The sequence below is a fragment of the Ornithorhynchus anatinus genome, chromosome 11 (genome assembly GCF_004115215.2).
Source record: "Ornithorhynchus anatinus isolate Pmale09 chromosome 11, mOrnAna1.pri.v4, whole genome shotgun sequence".
Classification (NCBI taxonomy): domain Eukaryota; kingdom Metazoa; phylum Chordata; class Mammalia; order Monotremata; family Ornithorhynchidae; genus Ornithorhynchus; species Ornithorhynchus anatinus.
This window is the reverse complement of record NC_041738.1, coordinates 42176942-42196593: the sequence shown is the minus strand read 5'-3', so window position 1 is coordinate 42196593 and position 19652 is coordinate 42176942. Positions and strand designations below refer to the sequence as shown.

Here is a 19652-nt window from a genome sequence, read left to right as displayed (position 1 = left end):
GCAGCAGACACCCTTGCCCTCCTGGAGATGGTCACAGCCTCACCAAGTCAGCAGTTTCAGGGTTACTGACATTTCTCTTTCCACCAGATAATTCAGTGCACTGCAATTAAGTTTAAGCTTATCCACCCCTCACCTGTGACCTTCGCTCCTTGGCCCAGAGCAAGAGTCAGGAAAAAAAATTTTTTTTTAAAGTCTAGAAGCAGTTGCTTTAAAAATTCACCCCCAATTGAGTGTTGCCTCTGGTCAGAGAGGTCAGGGATCACTGTATCCCTGGAGGCAGAAGCAAATTCCCAGGATCAATTCTGTCCCTCTGCTTGGCTTAGCTGCTGCATGTGTATGCCAACACAAAGAATGGAGAAAGGCCCAGCGGGGCTTTGAGCTCTTGACGTAAGTAGGAATCTGTCACATGCTTTCTTAAAAATATTTGCAAATTTAATGACATTTTAACATTAAGACAGTGTACAATTGTTTCTTTTTAAAACTCATAAGCTCGAGGAGCTGAGCCAAGCTGCCCCTGCTGGGAGATTTACATTTGGTTACCACATCTCTGCTCTACTGCTGAGCACCCAGCTGGAGATTCCCAGAATATCAACTCCATCAGATGCAGAACAACACAAAGGAAGGAGGCTTCCAGATCAGAATGCTTATGCCAGTAGGTCTGGCCAAGTAAGTTGCTGGGCAGTTGGCTAACTTGGGCCCCAGAGGCAAGCTCTTTCCTCCTCAAGAGGCCCAAATGCAGGACTCTGGGTCTTCTGTGGTATTTGGGGAAGTCCTCTTCATTAGTTTAGCAGCTTGGTATCTTCCCAGTGGTCACTTCCCTCATCCCTGTTGTTCAGGCCCTTCCATTTTATCTCGGTAATAAACTAGCTAACCCATCTCTTCTTTCCCTCTGCCCTCCACCCCATCTGCCCACCCCCCAACCCTCCAACCCCAATAAATCTCCATAGAATCAACCCAGCCACATCTACCCTGCCCAAGCAGCATCTGGGTGCGAAGGGTGATGGTACGGCATCTGATTGTTCAGCTATAAAGCATACCCTACCTGAATCATCCCGTGCCCCAGCACAAAATACAGGCCATGTGGTTAAAATAGTCCCTTTGCTGAAGAGCTGCCGGTCTCCACTTGAATGTCCCATTCTAATATGGCGAATACCATGGTGAGAATCGTCCTCGTCCCCTGTGAAGAGGAAAGCAAGCCAGGAGTTCAGTGTTGCAGTCAAATATATGGGAGGGTCTTCAGAGGCCAGCAGGTGCAAGCCAGAGGCCCAAGACCATGGTCTCAGCCAGCCACGGCCGGCTCCGGGTGGTGAGTCAGTGAAGTGATCACCTCAGGGCACATCAGTGTAAGGGCAGCCATGATCGCTCAGTCCAAAGCAGAAGGGATCTCCTTTTGAACTGGGACCTGGAATGGAAACCCAGTCGTTCTTGGGGTGGAGAATCACTGGAAAACTGACACTGGGGTCCAGGCAGTTGACCGACTGCCCAGTAGACTGCAGCCCTCACGGAGGACATGAGAGCAAACCCACCAGACTGAGTTTTGCCACCTAGGTAACCAGGTGTAGAACCTTGCCTGAATGGAAAGCTCCAGGTCCCCAAGCCCACATTATTGGTCCTGCTGGGCCTGATCCTCCCCCTTCTCCTCCCCCGATGCCTAACCTGGGACACCACCTCACCTGTAGATTCTTCCTCTTGGCCTAGATCTGGATCCACCGTGGAAAGTGGCCCTATGAGAGAGGGCTCCTCTGCCAATGCAGTGGCCCCGCAGGCCTCCACGATCTGTAGAGCTGATTCCTGGCATATTTGTCCTTTTGGGCAGGACCTAGAGCCAGATACAGAAAACCTCAGGGAAGACACTGCATGAGAGAGGGCTGGGAAGCCTCCTGCCACAGGCCATGGGGGCAGGAGAAACAGTGCTTGCCAAGAATAATAATAGTAGGTATTGGTTAAGTGCTTACTATGTGCCAGGCACTGTACTAAATGCTGGGGTAGATACAAGATAATTGGGTTGGACACAGCCGCTGTCCCATATAGGGCTCACAGTCTTAATCCCCATTTTGCAAATGTGGTAACTGAGGCAGAGATAAGTGAAGCGACTTGCCCAAGGTCACACGGCAGACAAGATGCGGAGCTGGAATTAGAACCCATGACACAGGCCCGTGCTCTATCCACTACACCTTGCCGCTTCAGGAGGGTGTCCTCTGGGGTATTCCAATGCTGGAAACAATCCCGGAGACCAACATTCAAGACGCTTTCCTTCTCATACTGGTGGCTTCAAGACCCAAACAGGAGGGAAAAGGAACCAGTTTACAGGCAGCCTGGGGGAAAGGTCCCATTTCCCTTGGGCTTCTCTACTCAGATCAAAGCCTGCCTAATTGGAAATGGTTCTTTTCTTTCCCTCTTCTTTGCCCATCCAGACAGATGCCCTGCCCCATCCTTCCAGAGAGCCGTCTGGCCCTCACTCCCCTCCCCTGCCGGGTCACCAGTCAATCACTCGCCTTAATGATCCGCCCACGGAAAGTGCTCTCGTCCAAATCCACCGCAGCTTTTACGGAGCTCTCGCTGGCAAACTCAATGTAGGCATAGCTGCAAGGGGTGAGGGGACGGGGAAGGAAAATAAGGGCCAGGGCTCCCTCCCCACAGGAGACAGCTCTCTCCCCGAATAATAAAAATAAAAGTGTTGCTATTTGTGGAGCCCTGTGTACCAAGCATTGTAGATTCAAGATAATTAGGTCAGGCAAAGTCCCTGCCCCACATGGAGCTCCCAGTTTAAGTAGGAGGGAGAACAGGTATTGAATACCCTTTGACAGATAAGGAAACCGAGGCACGGAGCAGTGCTTTGCCCAACGTCTCTGAGCAGGCGATTGGTAGAGCTAGAGTTAGAACCCAGGTCCTCACTCATTTTACTAGGCCACGCTACTACTCTGCTTTAAACACTCCCTCTCCTCCAGCTGGTTTGTCCCTCAAGCCTTCCTGGGCCACCACAGAGCAGTCAGTTTCCAGAGAGCTAGGGTTCTAAAGCCACCGGCTTTTCCCAGCTCCGCCGATCCATCCGCTCCTGTACAGCACCCTGATATTCAGTAAGACTTGTCAGCCAAGGTTTCTACCCCTGGATCGCTAAGAGGCCCCTTTCAGCAGAGGGACAGTACCTGGCTCCCACCAGACACCCTCGTACCCTTTCCATCACTTGAGAGGGAAGCTATTTCCTGCAGGGGTGGGAGGCATGGGAATTTTTCCTCCATCTCAACGCCAGCCCTTCCCCATTCTATCAGAATCACTGGTTCCCCCCACCCCACCCCAATCTCCCAGGAGATCCAAGCACTGACCCCTTGGGGTGTCCGGAGAACTTGTCACACAGAATGGTGACTCGGTTGATCTCCCCACAGCTGTTGAAGTGGGATTCCAGCTCCTCTGCTGTGCCTCCATAATCCACCTACAAAAGACAGCCAGTCCTCGGGTTCCGTCCTGGCTTGCCCAGCCTCTGAGGGCTGTTTGGCTACTGCCTCTGCTAGACCAGTCAGTCAAAGACAGGGAGCAGGGTGACCCAAGAGCAGATCCCAGCTCCTCCTTCCCCACTACCAGCCAGGAGCTCCTTGCATTCTGGGCCAGGTATCTCCAACCCGGATCCTGGAAGCCATCCTGCGGGATCACCCTAAATGAAGAAGGGATGGCTCAAAGAGTGTTCACAGGAACCTCCAGCTCAGTCACAAGGTGACCCTTGATCATCAGGGTACAGCCCACCTCTATTCCTCCTCTTCCTGCTCCCCTGCCTCTCCCCCCGACTCCGGCTCCTTCTCCATCGACTGTAGGGGTGGTCCTAGGACTCAGGATCCCTGGGGCTCACCCAATCTTCACGGGGTCCTACCCCCTGGGATGTTGCTCTGATCTCTTTGCTAAGATTACACCTTAGCAGAAAGGAATATTAACGTCAAGTATTGGAAAGTGATGGCCGGGGAAGAGGGAAAGCAAGTGCTAATCTGCTCCCTGACCCACAGTCAAGCCCCTCCAACCACCATCCCTGCCCACTTGATCAACTCCCTCACAAACCACATTCACTTACATTGCCCACGTAGACAGACCTATTATCAGCCTCCATCTTTTCCTTAGGGGTTCCCGGAAACAGAGCACCTGTGAGAAGAGAACACCTGAGCAGAGGCTCCCCAAAGGGAAGCTGAGAGGAGAGGAGATGCACTGAGGTGCCCAAGAATGGGGATCTTAACATGGAGAGGACCTCAAAAGGGCCATCTGGGCCACTTTAGTGTAGTAGTTGGTCATCTCTTTGTGGAAATCATCAGACTTCTGCTCACGTCAGAGATTGGGAGAAAAAGGCCTCACATTTCATTCTCCACAATCCCAGAAGGGTTGCTGGGCCCATTTTCCCTCAAAGATAAGGATAAATGCAGTATTTGCTTGGTGCTTACTATATACAAAATGATTATACTAAGCATTGAAGTAGATACAATGAAATCAGCTCGGGCACAGAACATGAGCCCTATGTGAGACAGATTATGGGGGAAGAGAGAGCATGTACTTCATGCCATTTGTCAGCTGTGTGACTGTGAGCAAGTCACTTAACTTCTCTGTGCCTCAGTTACCTCATCTGTAAAATGGGGATTAACTGTGAGCCTCACGTGGGACAACCTGATTACCCTGTATCTACCCCAGTGCTTAGAACAGTGCTCAGCACATAGTAAGCACCTAACAAATACCAACATTATTGTTATTTTACAGATGAGGAAACTGAAGCACAGAAAAGTTGAGAACTGGCCCAAGGTTACCTGGCAGCGCCAAGATTAGAACCCCCAACCCACATCTCCTGACTCCCACCCTTGTGCTCTTTCCACTAGGCCCTGTTGCTTCTCCAAGTTCATGAAGTTTCCTCTTCAGGAATAGGTCATGCTCCCCTCAGGGCAGGGAAGCCACTCAAAAGCCAAGGAGACCACAGAGCAGAGGTTTAGCGGGCTATCAGGGTAGTCCCCAAGTCCCGTGGCCTCTTACCAGCGTCAGTGCTCAGAAAGAAACTGTCAGTCACCACCGCTGCTTCTTCACAGGCCTTCATCCTCTCGTGGGCCTTCTCCAGCTCCCATATCTTGATCTTAATGGCTTCCAGCTCCTGCCCGGCACACAGCGTGGGGGTCACCTCCCGCTGCCGCACACCAGAGAGCCCCCCTCCCATGCTGAAAGTGGGGTAAGGCTGGTGGGAGAGGAGAGGAGGAAGGAAAGATTAGGATAGGGATTCTCCTGAGCTCAGAGGCCTCCACTCTTGAGAACTGGATCTTCAAGGGGCCTAGGAAGGTGACCCAGGGAGCCAGAATGTGGGGAGGGGCGGGAGCTGAGGCAGAGGGAGGAAGCTGACATTAGCCTGGTGCCTCAGAGGGCCTCCCTCAGTCCTTCTCAAGTTCCCTTCTCAACCCAGAAAAAGCAGTTTCAAGCAGAGTCAGAGTAGCGCTCGCCCTCGATACCCTACCCCCGGGCTTGCCAGAACGAGAGAGGGCTTTGGTCCTGCCTTCTTTCCCCTACCAGCACGACAGAGGAGAACAGGTAATGGCCTCATAAGCTCATTTTGGACAGGGAATGTTCTGTTATACTCTCCCAAGTGCTTAGTACAGTGCTCTGTATTCAGTAAATACAATTGGCTAACTAGAACACCATTGACCCAGGCACCTGAGCTCAGGTTGTATCCTCTGGTTTGATCCAGCCCAGAAGCAAGTGCATTGGGCCGGGCCTCCTGGGGAGACCCAGCTGGCCAGCCCTCCCCCCAGAATCAGCTACCCCAGTCACTCACCAACTCAGCTTCAGGAGAGTCTTCTAGGAAGTCCCTCTCCAGGAGGGATAGGGGGAAGTTTTCTTCATCCTCATCACCATCCTGCTTCTCCAAACAGGACAGGGGCATCTGCTCCTCACCCCCTTCGCCCCCCCATCCCAGATCTTCTTGCTGCTTGGGGACTCTCTGGAGCCAGGCCTCAGAGGGAGCAGGGAAGAGGGAGTTGCTGGTTGAAAACCACATGGCCAGAGGCATAACATCTACCCTGACAACCATCCCACGCTAACTCTCCAAGCCTGAGGCAAGCAGCCTGGGGCAAAGGAATTTAAATCATTTCTCCTGCCTCCCACCTGTTTCCACTTGAGCTCTGAAAAGGGCCAAGGCCCCCTCCAGGGCCAGGGTTCAAGATCCAGAGGTAAAATTTAGGATAATGCTGCACCAGCAGATTACTAGATACTTCAGAGCCAAGGGTGGTGGCGGTGGGGGGAATCCTTGCCCGAATACATCCAGGTAGTTAAAGACAGAGGTCATTTTGGGGTTGAATGAACTGAACCTGGCTTAATAAGGTTGCCTGCTGAGTCTAAGTAAGCCACAAAAGGGCTGATCTCTCTTTGCCCCCAGCCAGACCAGGGTCATTTCCCTACCAGGGTCCTCGTCCTATTTGCCCTCCTTTCTGAGTCACCGAGGCACTTGATGTGTATCCCTTTAGCACTTTGATAGTCACCCCACCCTCACCTCCACAGCACTTATGTCCATATCCTTGTACTTAGTTGCTTTCCCTACCTGTAATTTATTTTACCGCCTGTCTCCCCCACTAGATTGTAAGGCAAGGATCGGGTCTACCAATTACAGACGAATAATTGTATTGTACTCTCCCAAGTGCTTAGTACAGTGTTCTGCACACGGTAAACACTCAATAAATACCATAGATTGATTCTGGCCAGGCTTAGAGCGGGGTGGAGCTTGCCCATTGTGGAACTGATCTGGCATAGAAACGTTTAGATCTCTTGTTACTGGAGTGAGCAGCGGAGGAAGACAGTAGACTTCCTTCTTGAAGGCTGTCTGCAGAAAAGGGGATCGATTGCACACAGTAACCCACGGCTCACTCCTGGACCTTTGAGTCCTGCAGGCTTTTTGCTCCTTTTCCACCTACCACCACTTGGTTGCTGCGACTTGGGCTTAGTCACTTTGCAATCTGTTTGCCTCAGTATCTCCGATTGGTTAGTATGGAAGAGCAATATGGTTGCTTAAATGCAGACCTGCAGGTAGGCTCATAGACTCCTGGGGCTGGAAGAGAGTTTGGAATCTAATGATCTAACATAGTTATTGAGCACTTACTATGTGCAGAGCACTGTACTAAATGTTTGGGAGAGTACAATCCAATAGAGTTGTTACTTTCCCTGCTTATAAGAAGACTGTAGTCTAAAGGTCATCTAATCCACATCCCTGCCTCCTGGAAGGATAATCAAGCATGGTCTAGTGGTAAGAACATGGGCCTGGGAGTCAGAGGACTTGGGTTCTAATCCCAGCTCTGCCACTTGGCTGCTGTGTGACCTTGGAAAAGTCACTTCAATTCTCTGTGCCTCAGTTTCCTTAGCTGTAAAATGAGGATGAAATCCTACTCCTCCCTTAGAGCTTGAGCCCCATGTGGGACAGGGACCATATCTAATTTGGTTATCTTGTATCTACCCCAGTGCTTAGTACAGTGCCTGGCACTTAGTAAGCACTTAACTTCCATATTATTATCATCACAATCCAATCCATGCCACCCTAGTAAAACTGTCTCAATCACCCATTCCAATGTCTCATCACTTTTGGCTTCAGAAGTTCATTCATTCATTCATTCAATAGTATTTATTGAGCGCTTACTATGTGCAGAGCACTGTACTAAACGCTTGGAATGTACAAATCGGTAACAGATAGAGACAGTCCCTGCCCTTTGACGGGCTTACAGTCTAATCGGGGGAGACGGACAGACAAGAACAATAGCAATGAATAGAATCAAGAATAGCAATAAAAGTTCTCTCTCTCTGGATTCTCCTTTGCTGTGGCTCTACTCCATTTCCTCCTATGCCTCAGTTCAGCAGGGGAGTGGGGTGGGGGTGGGGAGGTGTCACAGAAATATCCAGCCTGTCTCCCAGCCTGAGGAATGATCCTTGCCCTTGCTGCCTACCCACCCTCAGCAGAGCCAGGACACGGAAGAAGCCGGGTTCAGGGAGAAGCAGGAGCTGCGAGTGTCTAGTATCGAGCGAGGGGTGATCCATATTTTACCTTTTCGTTAACATTCTGATTTGCCTGCAACACAACTTCTCTTGGGAGACTGGTGATCAATAAGCCCAGGCGATTCCCTGATACTGATTTACTCTGCTCCTCCTCCATCACTGGTGGAAGAGGTATCCAGGTAAGAGGAGGAGTGACTGGCTACCTGATTCTGACTTGAGACTGACTAGGAGGGAGAGGAGTTGGGGCACCTCCATAAAGCTTCCCTCCCCCAAGGCCCAGAGCCCAATGCTTCCCTAGTCAAACCCCTCTGGTCCTCCATTCCTCTCACCTGGAGTGACCAGAGATTCCAAAAGCTGAACACTAACTACCTCAAAAGATCACCTGGAATCAACTCTCATCTCCTCCCTGAATGGATGGCCGGTTATCGCTTTGCTTTTGGAAGATTCTCAGCAGGGCGATTCCCCACCCTCTCTTCAGAACTGGTCCTGGACTATCTTCCTCATGCCTGACTTGAGTCTCTTTTGGCTGGGTTTTTCCTCTCCGCCTCTCTTTGGAAGTGGGAAGCAATGCCTCTTCTTCAGGAAACCTTCCATAAGTGTTAAGGCAGTTACCTCTTCTCCAAACACTAAGTTACGTTCATTTCTCTCTCCCCGCTCCCCTTCCTCATTCAACTCATCCCCAGCGGAGTAGGGGAACTGGCATATTAATAGGTTTTGTGACCCTTCAGAGTTGCATTGTCCTGAGAGATGCCCTTTTGAAAACTCACCTCCTCAGGAAGACTCCCCCAACTACTTCCACCACCCCTGATTGAGTCACCCCAGGAGCCAAACTTGGCCCTTAGATCTATACATGCATTTATTTTTATATCCCAATTATTTATTCAATCAACAAATGATATTTATTGAGCTCTTACTGTGTGCAAAGCACCGTACTAAGCAATGGGGGCAGTAAAATACAACAGAGTTGGTAAGTACATTCTTATTTATTTCTCTGTAGACTTCTCTATAGAATTATCAGTATATTTTCCTCTTGCTCCCACTGTATGTATACTGTTTCTGCCTACTTATCTTCCCAGTTAGTTGTAAGTTCCTCAAGGGAAGAGAGCCTCTTACTTTCATTTTTCCTCTCCTAAGTGCCTACCTAAGTGCTCTGCACACAATAGATGCTTAAAGAACACAAGTTAATGAATAGATAAATGAATAAATGCATGCATGAAGGAAGGAATGAATCCTTGAATGCAAGCAGGTCAGCCATGGTGGGCTTGGAAACCACATACAGTACAGCAGGGTCGAGGTTTCCTGTTTTATCCTTAAAGTCCAGAGGGATTGGAAAACTGGGCACTTCTTCCCTATGGCCTACCATCCACACTGCTCCTCTGTTTCCACCACGGAATGCCAGATGCAGCTCGAAAAGCCTTTGAACAATTTCAGGGATGAAGCAGAGAATCTTGCGGTTGGCTGGGACCTCAAGAGGTCATTCTCCCATCGCCCTGCTGCACCTGAGATGTCTCCTTGGAGAACACCCTGAGAAGAACCCCAGTTACGGGGAACCAAACTTGCAGCCATGCCTGATTCCCAAGGGGCCACAGGGGAAGAGCCCCCAACCCCAACTCTCTTTCCAAGCACTCATTGAGCTAAAATTTTCCAATGGTTGAGGTTGGGGGCGGGGGGAGAGCGAGGAGGGAAGGAGGCAGGGCACAACCCAGAGTCTAGACCCAAGGAGGGGCAGAGCCATGTGATATTAAATTTTGTTTTATTACACGGATACAGAGTTAAGAACAGACATAACCTGAATCATAATGTTTTACAGCGTTCACAGGTCAAACATACAGTACATTTAGAGAAAGCAGGACACAGCACCGGGGAGGGACAGCATGCCAACATTGTCATTTCTCTAGAATGGCCACAGAAACCCGAAGAACATTGGGGAACAGGGGCTTTTTTCATAAAATTCTATTTTTTAAAAAAATTCTCTTTGAAGTCCTGTCTTTAAAACACACCTACCAGTCTGTACACACCCAGGCTCCTCTCCCTCCCCAGCCCTCCACTCCCCGAGGCCTTCAGTTCAAGTATTGCAGAGTTTTGTAGGTGGGAGGGATGGCACTCCCCACTGGGCAGCCTGACGGGCTGAAGCAGTGGGCGCCACAGGGCAATCATTGGAGCCGTTGCTGAGGTGGAGGAAGGGAGCCAGACTCAAGAACCCAAGATCTGTGGAGAAAGTCTCCCCTGTTTGGAGGCTCCCAACTCCACTGGGGTTCCCGGGTCGGGGGAGCACATCCACCATGGATACAGCAGAACCAGGTGGGAGGTGGGGAGTGGAGGAGGGAGGGAAGGAGGAGAGAGAAAGAGAGAGAGAGAGAGAGAGATGAAGGAAAAGGGGCAGCAGGGAAACACCAAGTGCTTTTCTCATTAAACAAGGAAGCAGCTGAGGCAAAGACAAGAAACTGCTACTGCTGCTGCTGCTGCTGCTGCTGCTGCTGCTGCTGCTGCTGAGATATCTTTGGGTGGGAGAACTGTCTCGAGTGGCAGCAAGCCCAGAGCTTACTGGCCTGAAAAGGTCTGAGCAGAAAGCCTGTGAGATCGGGGTCTCTTTCCTCCTTTACTGATATTGTTAAAATCATTGGCTTATTAATATTTTAATGTCATCGACTCACTATGATTTCTGTCTGCTTCCTGCCCCCCAGGGCAAGCCCATCTTGTCTGGGAGAGCCCCTCCCATGTTACGTTTGGTCAAAGGAGCAATAGCCAACGACTTCTATCTTCTCTCCCCCTACAGAATACGCGGGCCTGGCTGTGGGGAGAGAGAAGTGGAGGAAGCCATGCATCTGAAACCCCACCCAGCTCCTGCCCCTGCCCCAGGGATGGCCCTGGGGGGGAGGCAGCCACTCCCCCCCACCCCGGGGAGGTCGGGGGCCTGAAGATGACCAACCCACCCTCCAGCACGCCGAGAGAGAGAGAGAGAGTGGTCACTAGAGGGAATGGGCTTGGGTAGGGCATGGGTGGAACTGTTCAGTGAAGAAGGTTAGTACTGGAACCTACTCTGTGTGGCTCTAGGGGGTACAATCATACCCCAATCACATCTCATTGCACCTTAAAGAAGCCTGACCCCTTACAGGAGAACATAAGGAGGAAGGCTTCTTGAGACAGCTTTCTACTCCTTCGACCAGCTTGCCCTGATGGGTTTAAGCCCAGAGAGAAGGATGGGAGTTGGGGGAGAGGGAGAAGTGTGGTTGAGGGAGAAGTACATTGCAATGGACAGAGGTGAGCGCCTCCCCACAACACCATTCTCCCAGTCCCCAAGACATGCCCACTTGACTATAAAGGCAGATCCAATTACATCGGCCTTGTTGCTAGCACAGAGTAGGAGTCTTCTCTCCCAGTGATTAGTTAGCAAGGCAGCTCAGCTCCAGCTCCAAGGAAAGCCTCACACCCCACAAAACACCCCCAAATCTCAAAAATCATAAGGACTGGGCAGAGCTCTAGAAACCAGAGCTGAGGACAATCTTAATTCAATCCTTGGAGACAGAGCGGCTAGCTGGACCATTTCCAATTCTCTAATCACCTTGAGTTTCATACTGGAGCAATAGGGACTGCCAGCTGAATGTGAGGATGCATTTTTTCATTAGTAACTTTTTAAAAAATGTGAGTATCTTTACTCTTCTCTGTGATTGTTGGCAAGTCCAGTCCTAATGGACCATGATTGGCCAGCAAACTTTGGACAAGTAGTTGCCCGGGATCTGGTAACCTGGGGCATTGTTACGATATTGGATGTTTCATCTTGGATGGGTGGATGAATGGATAGATGGATTTATGAGAGAAACAAATGCTTTGGTGTCAGCGAGGATTTCTATTTGGAACAATTGAGGATTAGGACAGTCAGGGTCTCCAAAGAGACCCCCATTCCACAGCATATTGACAAGAATGACCACTCCTGGCTTCCCTGCTCACCCGCTTCCTCCTGCCTCTGATTCTGGGTCCCCAGGCAGAGACCAGTAACTCTTCCCCAGAGTGGAAACAGAGCTAGGGGGCTGGGGAGCAAACACAGATCACCCTGAGATCCCAGAAGGTATGGGTGAGGGGCAAGAAGTTGAGCCCTGGCTTTGGGCCTGGGTTTCCCCAGAAAGATAACCAAATCCAGGGAAAGGTGCATCCCCCCTTTCTTCATGCCACTCCCTCTCTCCTTCCACTGCCAACAAAAATGCCCATGGCTCCTGCCTCAGCCCTTCCTTGCTACCCTTTCTATGAGAGAAGAGAACTGCCAGCCCACCTCTCTTTTCCCAGCTAAGTGCTGCCCCGTGGTGGGAGCACGTTGCCCGAGGGAAAACATGGCCTTGGTATAAAGTGGGGTGGCACTGAGGAGGGCCAGGCTGGGGCTATTCCCTCTGGTCCCAGGATTGATATCTTTCAAGCCCTTGGGCTCAAGACCATAAAAGTGGATCTGTCTGAGCTCTTTGACTCTCCTTGAACATGAGTATGAGGAAGGGCCCTTCCCTCCCTAAGTTCCAGGATCTGTTTTCTTTCATTCCCCCAGTGGAACAAAACTTCCCGCCTTCCTCTCCCAGACCGTTCTTGGCCTGCAGCCCTGCAGAAGACAGCGGAGAGCTCTGGGTTTGCACTCGTCCAAAGGAAGAGTTTTCTCTTGGGAGGGAGGTGGGGACAGTCCTGTGGCAGGCTGCTTGGTCACCCAGACAGTGAGCGTGAGAGAGAGAGAGAGACAGAGACATAGACATCCAGGCAGAGAGCCAGCCAGCCCCAAAGTTCCACTGTGATACAGGTGGTGGCCAAAAGTTCCTCCTTCTAAGACCCAGAAAAGAGAAAGTCCAGAGAAAAGGAATTCCAAATTTGTGGGGGATGTCGGCCAGAGGGGGAGAAAGGGGCAGGGTCGCCTTGGTGCAATGGGGTTTGGAACCCTTTGCTGCCCAGGACCCTCCCTTCCCCCCCGCCTTTCAGAGGGCAGAGCCCCGCAAGGCCTCAGAAAAGCCCGCACCCCCCCGGGGGCACCCGAACCCCAAGGCTGGGTCAGGTCGGCACGGAGTCCAGCCTGGCCCAGCGAAAGCGGCCCCTGCCTCTGTTTCAGTGACAGGCAGCAACGGCCCAGAGTCGGGCGGCCTCAGAGCTACGCCAGAAGTGGCCGGAAGCACAACGCTCCAGCTGCTGTCCCGGCAGTCGCAGGGTCAGCGCTGCAGTCTAGCTCAATCCCGAGTACTTGTGGTCAGTGACGCTGCCCCCGCCGCATCACCAGCACTGGCGCCGCCTCGCCAGTGCCCGACCCCGGCCCGGCTCTCCCGGAGAGCAGCTTCCGTCCATCCCCCCGGCCGGTTGTCCGGCCTCCCTGCCCTCCGCTTTTTGGTGTCTCAACGTTAAAGCTGTCGATTCGGTTTGGGATTCCGCTGGGGGCTCCGTGAGCACCGGTCTCTCCCAGAGCTTTTGGTTTGGATCGCGAGTGGGATCTTGAACAGTGACTTTCAAATAAACAAAACGCGTCTTCTATGGTCCTTAAGCAGGTTGGAGGTAGTGTGGCGGGGAGGTGGTTTCTGAGCAGATGGAGGGGGGTGGGAGCCCGAGATTCAAGCACGAGAGAAAAACCACCAAACGCTAAGAATGACAGGGGCCCCTGCAGCACTGGACGGCATTGGAAATACTTCTGCTATATCACCTTTCTGTGTGAAATAAGAAAAACAGACCACATTCGGTGCAGAGAGAGAGAGCAAGATCAACAGGATGGCCACCGTGGCTCATAAGATACCAGCTGTCTCCAAATTTCCTTTTGCCTTTAAAACACAATTGGAATCCTCAACATCACAAGATCGGCAACCCGGAAAGCTTTGACACGGAAGCCTCGGAAGCAGGTTCCCGAGGTTGGGCCCCAGAGTGAGGATTGCGGCTGAATTTACTGCACGCCAGACTGCAGCGATTGTCCGGGGGCAGGGCGGTGGGGGGCCGAGGAGAGGGGATGACACCCTCGCCGGACCCACACCATCCCTGGCCGGACTGGATGTTAGCCGCTCCCCGTGACAGTCTGGTCTCCCCGTCACTGGGGCGAACCCAAGTCTTCCTCAAGGGAACCCCCTGCCTAGGTCACCAGGGCCCAGGCTGAGGTGGGACAACCAATCAACCTCACGCCCATCCTCTAACTGTGAGATGGTGGGCAGGGGGAGGAGGGGGTTGCCAATGAGTCCCTGCACACCCTCTTGACCAATTTTCTTGCACCCCCGGAAGTCCCAGAGCACCGAGCGGTCTCTGAACCAGTGCTGGGGAGGAACACTGTGCACACAGCAATGACGGCTGCTGTCCGGGTAGTCTCTAGGGGGATCCACAGGCCGGACTCAGAGAGGCCTTTAAATCCTTTTCTCCAAGAGGCCAGTTCCTCCCACCGCATTCACCTTAGGCTCTGTTTGGACCCAAGAGAGGCAGCAGCATAAGGAAGCGGGGAGGAAGACGGCCACCCAGGAGCCTCCGTCCTCTCCTCCGGGCACGGATGCGATTTCCAGCTGGCGTTGTTACTCGGCCCCTTCTCGAGCACCCGTGTCCTAGGGAGGGTGGCTGCCCGACTCCCTGGGGGTCTGGCTCATCTGACAGCAGAGCCCTGACCTGGAGCCCAGCCCCTCTTCCATTTGAGATGGGACGAGGTGCTGAGGGGTGAGAGCAGAGAGACAGAAGTTTTCAAACTCATCTGCTGGCCCACACCAAGGGCAGAAAGCCACCGGGCCTTCAGGACTCCCCTGACAGGACAGCATATGATCTTGGGGGTGGGGAGAAATGGTTCCCCACTGAGTCTGAGAGCCAGAAGCAAGTCAGGTGACCGAGGAAACCCCGTCGACAGACCCTTGGCCAAGGGGCTCGCCCTGTACCGTCTCATCTTCCCGACTCAGGGATGTGGCGCTGACCTCCCAACACCACCGAGCCTCACTGGCCTCTTCCCTGAGAGCAGAACCATTCTCCGACACTAGCCACGCGAGCCGCTCAGTTCCTCTCCAGAAGGAGGTACTGTCTAGCCCACCAGACCGGAGACCGTGTGGCCATTTCTCCACCTCCGATCCTACCTTGTGCTCTTTTGAAACCGAGAAACCGAAACCCAGTTTGCAAACTTGAGGGCTGGGAGGGATCATCCCAGCTCCCAACCCAACCAAAATTGGCTGGGGGCCGTCGGCAATTTCGCAATGAGCCGGGCGGTAAGGTGGGGTGGGTGGACAGAAAGGGATGGAGGGGAAAAAGGGAGAGGGAAGAAGAAGAGACAGCGGGAGGTTAACCAGGAGAGGTAGTGGTGGTGGGGTTGAAGTGCACAGAGGGTGGGGGTTAGGGGGAGGGCGTCCTGTGTCCGATTCGTCTACGCCTCTAGACGGTTAACAGGCTTACCGCTAGGGAGAAGAAAACCGAAAAAAAGCCGAAAGGTTTAGCAAACCTTCATAGAACCAACTCCTGGGCCTGCATTTTCCCGAGAATGAAAACTGTTCTAACAAAATACTTCTAACCCTTGCTCTCATGAAACCTACAAAAGTAAACCTCTATGAAACGCAGAGACATGCGGGGGATTGAAAGGATTCAAATGAAGGGGGGCAGTCAGGGGAAATGGTTCAAAACCCAAAAATCCAACACATCCAACCCACTCTTTCGAGACGGGTTCCATCTGCCGGAACTCCCCTCGGACAGTGACTTGGGAAAACGTGATTTCATCCTTCATGTTAAATACTCTCAGTGGCCTTTGCAACTCTGGTTAAACTAGAGCTTCCCAATGACCCCACTGATGATTTGTTTTTAAAACCTATTTCCTAAACTTTACATACTTCAGTGGTTTGTCTTATTTTTATTTGGCAAACATCTCTTCTTTATTATTATTATTATTAATATCATTATTTGGACCTCTGCAAATACTATATACATTCACATTAACGTACAATATTGACCCATGGCTGGGAAGTCTCTTTGAACCCCCATACAGTAGCCGTACCACGCTCCATATTGCACTCCCGTCCTCTGTACTTTATACAACGATACAAGAAAATGCAAAAAAAAAAAATCTACATTGTCTTTCTTCCATTAAGTACAAGTGTTAATTTTCTTTTTTCCTTTATTTCCTCCTAGAAATAGCTGTGGAAGTCGAAAGGGGCAAGGGGAAGGGGAAGGGAACGACGGGGTGAAGAATGTGAAAATGAAAAGACCGATCGTGCTCCATCACGAGACCAGAGGAGAAAACATCCGGGGAATAACTGGTCGTAAAAGCCAGGGGTTATATACAGGCCGTCAAAATACTCTTCTAAAGAGGATGGGGAGGTGGAAGGGGGTGGACTACAAAGGTTGGCTTTCTTTTTCCTGCAAAAGTTTGGAAGAAAGGAGCCCAGCAGTAAGGTGATCCTGTGACCAAGGAAGGGGTGGGGGAAATGGAGAGAAGAGAGGTAGAGGAATAACAGAAGAAGTGGAAGGTACTGGTGCAGTCGCTCTCTGCTCGTGCTCCGGAAAGCAGTCAAGAATCAACCGAAAAGATTGTCACAGTTTGGTTTCAGAACAACAGCTCTCTCTGGAAAGGAACGCTTTAGCACTTTTTTCATCATAGGAAAAATTCAATGTGTCGATAATCCATAGAGGGCATGGGGGAAAAAAAAAAGACAGGGGTATCATTCCCCTACAAACACCCACACGCACAGACACCCTCCGGAATGCATGCTCGCGCGCACACACACACGCACACACACAGTAGTGGGATTTTTGGGGGGTTGTTATGTTGCGGCGATGATTTTGCTTTATTTGTTTGGAAATGAACTCTGAAGCCACCGAGGCTCGTCCTTCAGCCAGGCAGAGTAGGAAGATCCAAAGATGGAGAGCTGAGCCAGCAAAATGGAGCCAGCGGGTGGGAGGAAGAGTGTCGGTTTTCTTCACTGCTGGCTCCTCCGTTTCACCAATAGAGCAGTTGCTGTCGCTCGTTGAAACAAACAAGTGCTGCTCCTTGTTCCATGAAAAGACTAACCAAAAAAAGCCAAACGACAACAAAAAACAAAACAAACAAGCCCCGACTAAAATTAAAAAATAACTTTGGCAGTGGTAAAAAGAAAAGTTTGGATTTTTTGTGTTTGCTTTTTGGGTTTACTTTGGAGCAGAGGTGTATCTGGTATTCTTGGCTAGCTAGCAAGGTAGTTTATAGGTAAGCTTCCTTTCTTTTTTTTTTTTAAATCTTTTTGGATTTTTACTTAAAGCCAAAGAGTTTGACATTTAAAAAAAAGACAAAAAAACCCCAAAAAATCTTCTTCATTTGGAAATTGAAATCCTTCTTACCGTCCTCGCCTTACACGCCCTTTGCGTGACTCACAGGCAGTTCGGTTTGACTCAGCGACACAGATCTCCAGCTACAAAATCAGTTTTTCCCTATTAATTAAAATAAAAACAACAGTTTTTTTTTTGTCCATTTCTGAATAGCTCTTTTGAAAAAAATCAGAATCTTCACCAAAAATATAAATCAACAAATAATTTTTAAAAAGAGCGTGTGACATAGAGGGACAGACACAGAGAGACACACACGCGGAGAGAGAAAGAGAGACAGAGAGAGAGAAAGACACACAGGGAGAGACAGAGAGAAGATTAACATAGAAGAAGGTTTGTACTTTCTTTGTCAACTGCACTTTAAAGCCCAGTTTTGAAGCTTGGTGAGGATCACTCGAGGAGAGATAAAGAGGTGGTTTGGAGGTCGAATGGAATCTTCAGGTAGCTGAGGAAGTTGCATTGAATGCAGTTTTTTTTTTGTTTTGTTTTTTTTTTCTTTTGGAGAAAAGCAGTAGCAGCAGTGACTTTAGTAGGTCGCCGGTTTTCCTTGCCTCCTGCCCCTCTGGGGTGTTAGCGGGACGCAGTTTCCAGCGGGGCAGGCGGGGTGGCCGGGGTGCCGGAGCGGGAGGCGGCCGTAGAGCTGGTCTCGCTGGGGCTGGGGGCCACGGCCACCCCGGTCAGGGAGGGGCCCACGGCCACCACGTCCGGCTGGGAGGAGCCCACGCCTCCGAGCCCCACGCCGTTGGCCGGGGCCGGGCCGGCCGAGGCCTGGAGGCCCTGCAGGGTCTGGCCACAGACGTGGTGGTGTTTCTCCCAGTCCTTGTGCTGGCAGAAGGAGCCGCAGTAACGGGCTGTGTTGCAGCCGCTGCAGGTCTCGCTGGCTTTGCGCCCGCAGTTCCAGCAACTCTAGACGGGGGCGGTGGGAGGGGTAACAGGGGGAGGGAGGAATGGGGGAACAGAACGTGATGTCAGAGAGAGGCGAAGACCCTTCCCCACCTGTCCCCACCCCATTCAGGTCTTCCAACCCGGGCCAGGCATCCCCCTCAAAATCCTGAGGCTTCTGAGAGGCTTAATCCTGGGGCTTTGCTCTGCGGGGGAAACAGACAAATCAACCCACAACCAAGAGTTGGCCTTGGCCTTCAGCCTCAAGCTCAGCATTTACGGACCAACTGTTTCCGTCCGGCTGAGGCTGGAGGCGGATGCTTCTTTGTCTATCTGGAGAGATTAGCATCCCCCTGGTCACTTCATCTGCCTGTCAGGTAGCTACTCAAGGACAGGCTCCGGCTCAGTCCTCCTCCGTAATCCCTCCCAGCACCAATAAGGGGTACTGCACACAGCAGCACTACCTCCAGAGGGGTACAAGTGGGCGGGGGGTTGGGGCAGTGAGGGGAGTTGGGGTGGAAGAAGACAGGTGGGAGAAATGAGTGGAACCTCAGGAGACTGAATTAAAAAGACTAGCTTGGTTGGGTCCACCTCATCTGCCTTCAAGCAGATGTACTCCCCAACCGACCCAGACAGATGATGATGATGATGATGGTATTTGTTAAGCATTTACTATGTGCCAAGCACTGTTTTAAGCACTGAGGTAGGCACAAGGTTATCAGGTTTTCCCACAAGGGGCTCACAGTCTTAATCCCATTTTACAGATGAGGGAACTGAGGCACAGAGAAGCTAAGGGACTTGCCCAAAGTCACACAGCTGACAAGTGGCCGAGGCGGGATTAGAACCCCCAACTTCTGACTCCCAAGCCCGGGCTCTTTCCACTGAACTCTCCTGACTCCAACTCACCGAAACAAGAGTCCCAAAGCTTCTCTGATGGAGGAAGGAGAGAAACCGTCCTTAGAGGCTTCAGTGCCCCAGTGGCCCGTGGCCAGAGGAAATCCCAATGAAATCGTCCCCGCCTTCCCTCAGATCCACTCCGTGTCCCTGACAGGTCTTTCCCTTGTTTTACGGGCAGGCAAGTTGGGGCCACGAGTGGAAAGGGTCCCGAGGACGCGGGACCGAGCTGGGAGCGGAACCCAGGAATCCTCACCCACCGACCCTGGCCTGGGTCTTGGCCGAGATGGCGTTAACGGCACGGCCCGGTGAGTCCTCGGCCCCTAGGTCGCCACCCCGGGCCTCCTCCCTGAGGCGGTCCCGCTCACCTCACTGGAATCCTCCTGCTGGTTGATGACGGTGAGCGCGTCCTCGGAGGCCTGGCGTTTGGCCTCGGCCAGAGCCCGCTCCATCTTGGCTCGCTCGGTGGTGATCAGCTCGTGGGCTTTCCGCTCGGCGTCCGACACAGCCTTCTGCAGCTCCGACATTGCCTGCCGCTTGACCTCGTTCACGGCTTCTTCTGAAAGGCAGCATTGGGGGCCTCTAGCCACTCGCCCAGGCTGGCAGGGGGTGAGGGGCAGCGGGAGGAGGCCGGGGGACGG

General features: G+C 51.8%; 2 protein-coding genes across 7 annotated transcripts in view; both read right to left on the bottom strand.

Moving 5' to 3' along the window:
- Window positions 1-410: 410 nt before the first annotated feature.
- On the bottom strand, window positions 411-6065 carry PABPN1L (PABPN1 like, cytoplasmic). Of its 2 annotated transcripts, none has more exons than XM_007672676.3 (7): window positions 5783-6065; window positions 4996-5191; window positions 4058-4125; window positions 3324-3430; window positions 2496-2583; window positions 1674-1819; window positions 411-1177 (listed from the first exon to the last, which is right to left on the bottom strand). In XM_007672676.3, exons 1-7 carry the CDS (start codon window positions 6035-6037, stop codon window positions 1138-1140), a joined length of 900 nt encoding a protein of 299 aa, XP_007670866.1. In that variant the 5' UTR covers window positions 6038-6065; the 3' UTR covers window positions 411-1137. The 2 variants fall into 2 exon arrangements, with proteins under 2 accessions (XP_007670866.1, XP_007670870.1); XM_007672680.2 differs by having other exon boundaries at window positions 4996-5110.
- Window positions 6066-9719: 3654 nt separating this feature from the next.
- Window positions 9720-19652, bottom strand: part of CBFA2T3 (CBFA2/RUNX1 partner transcriptional co-repressor 3) — a 78781-nt gene continuing 68848 nt past the window's right edge. For 3 of the 5 annotated variants that reach the window (XM_029074981.1, XM_039913453.1, XM_039913454.1), the window contains 2 exons: window positions 19380-19570; window positions 9720-18141 (listed from right to left, as the gene is read on the bottom strand). In XM_029074981.1, the coding sequence (XP_028930814.1) occupies window positions 17806-18141; window positions 19380-19570 (527 nt within the window). In that variant the 3' untranslated portion in view covers window positions 9720-17805. The remainder of the gene's footprint in view (window positions 18142-19379; window positions 19571-19652) is intronic. The other 2 variants (XM_039913451.1, XM_039913452.1) reach the window with 1 other exon arrangement.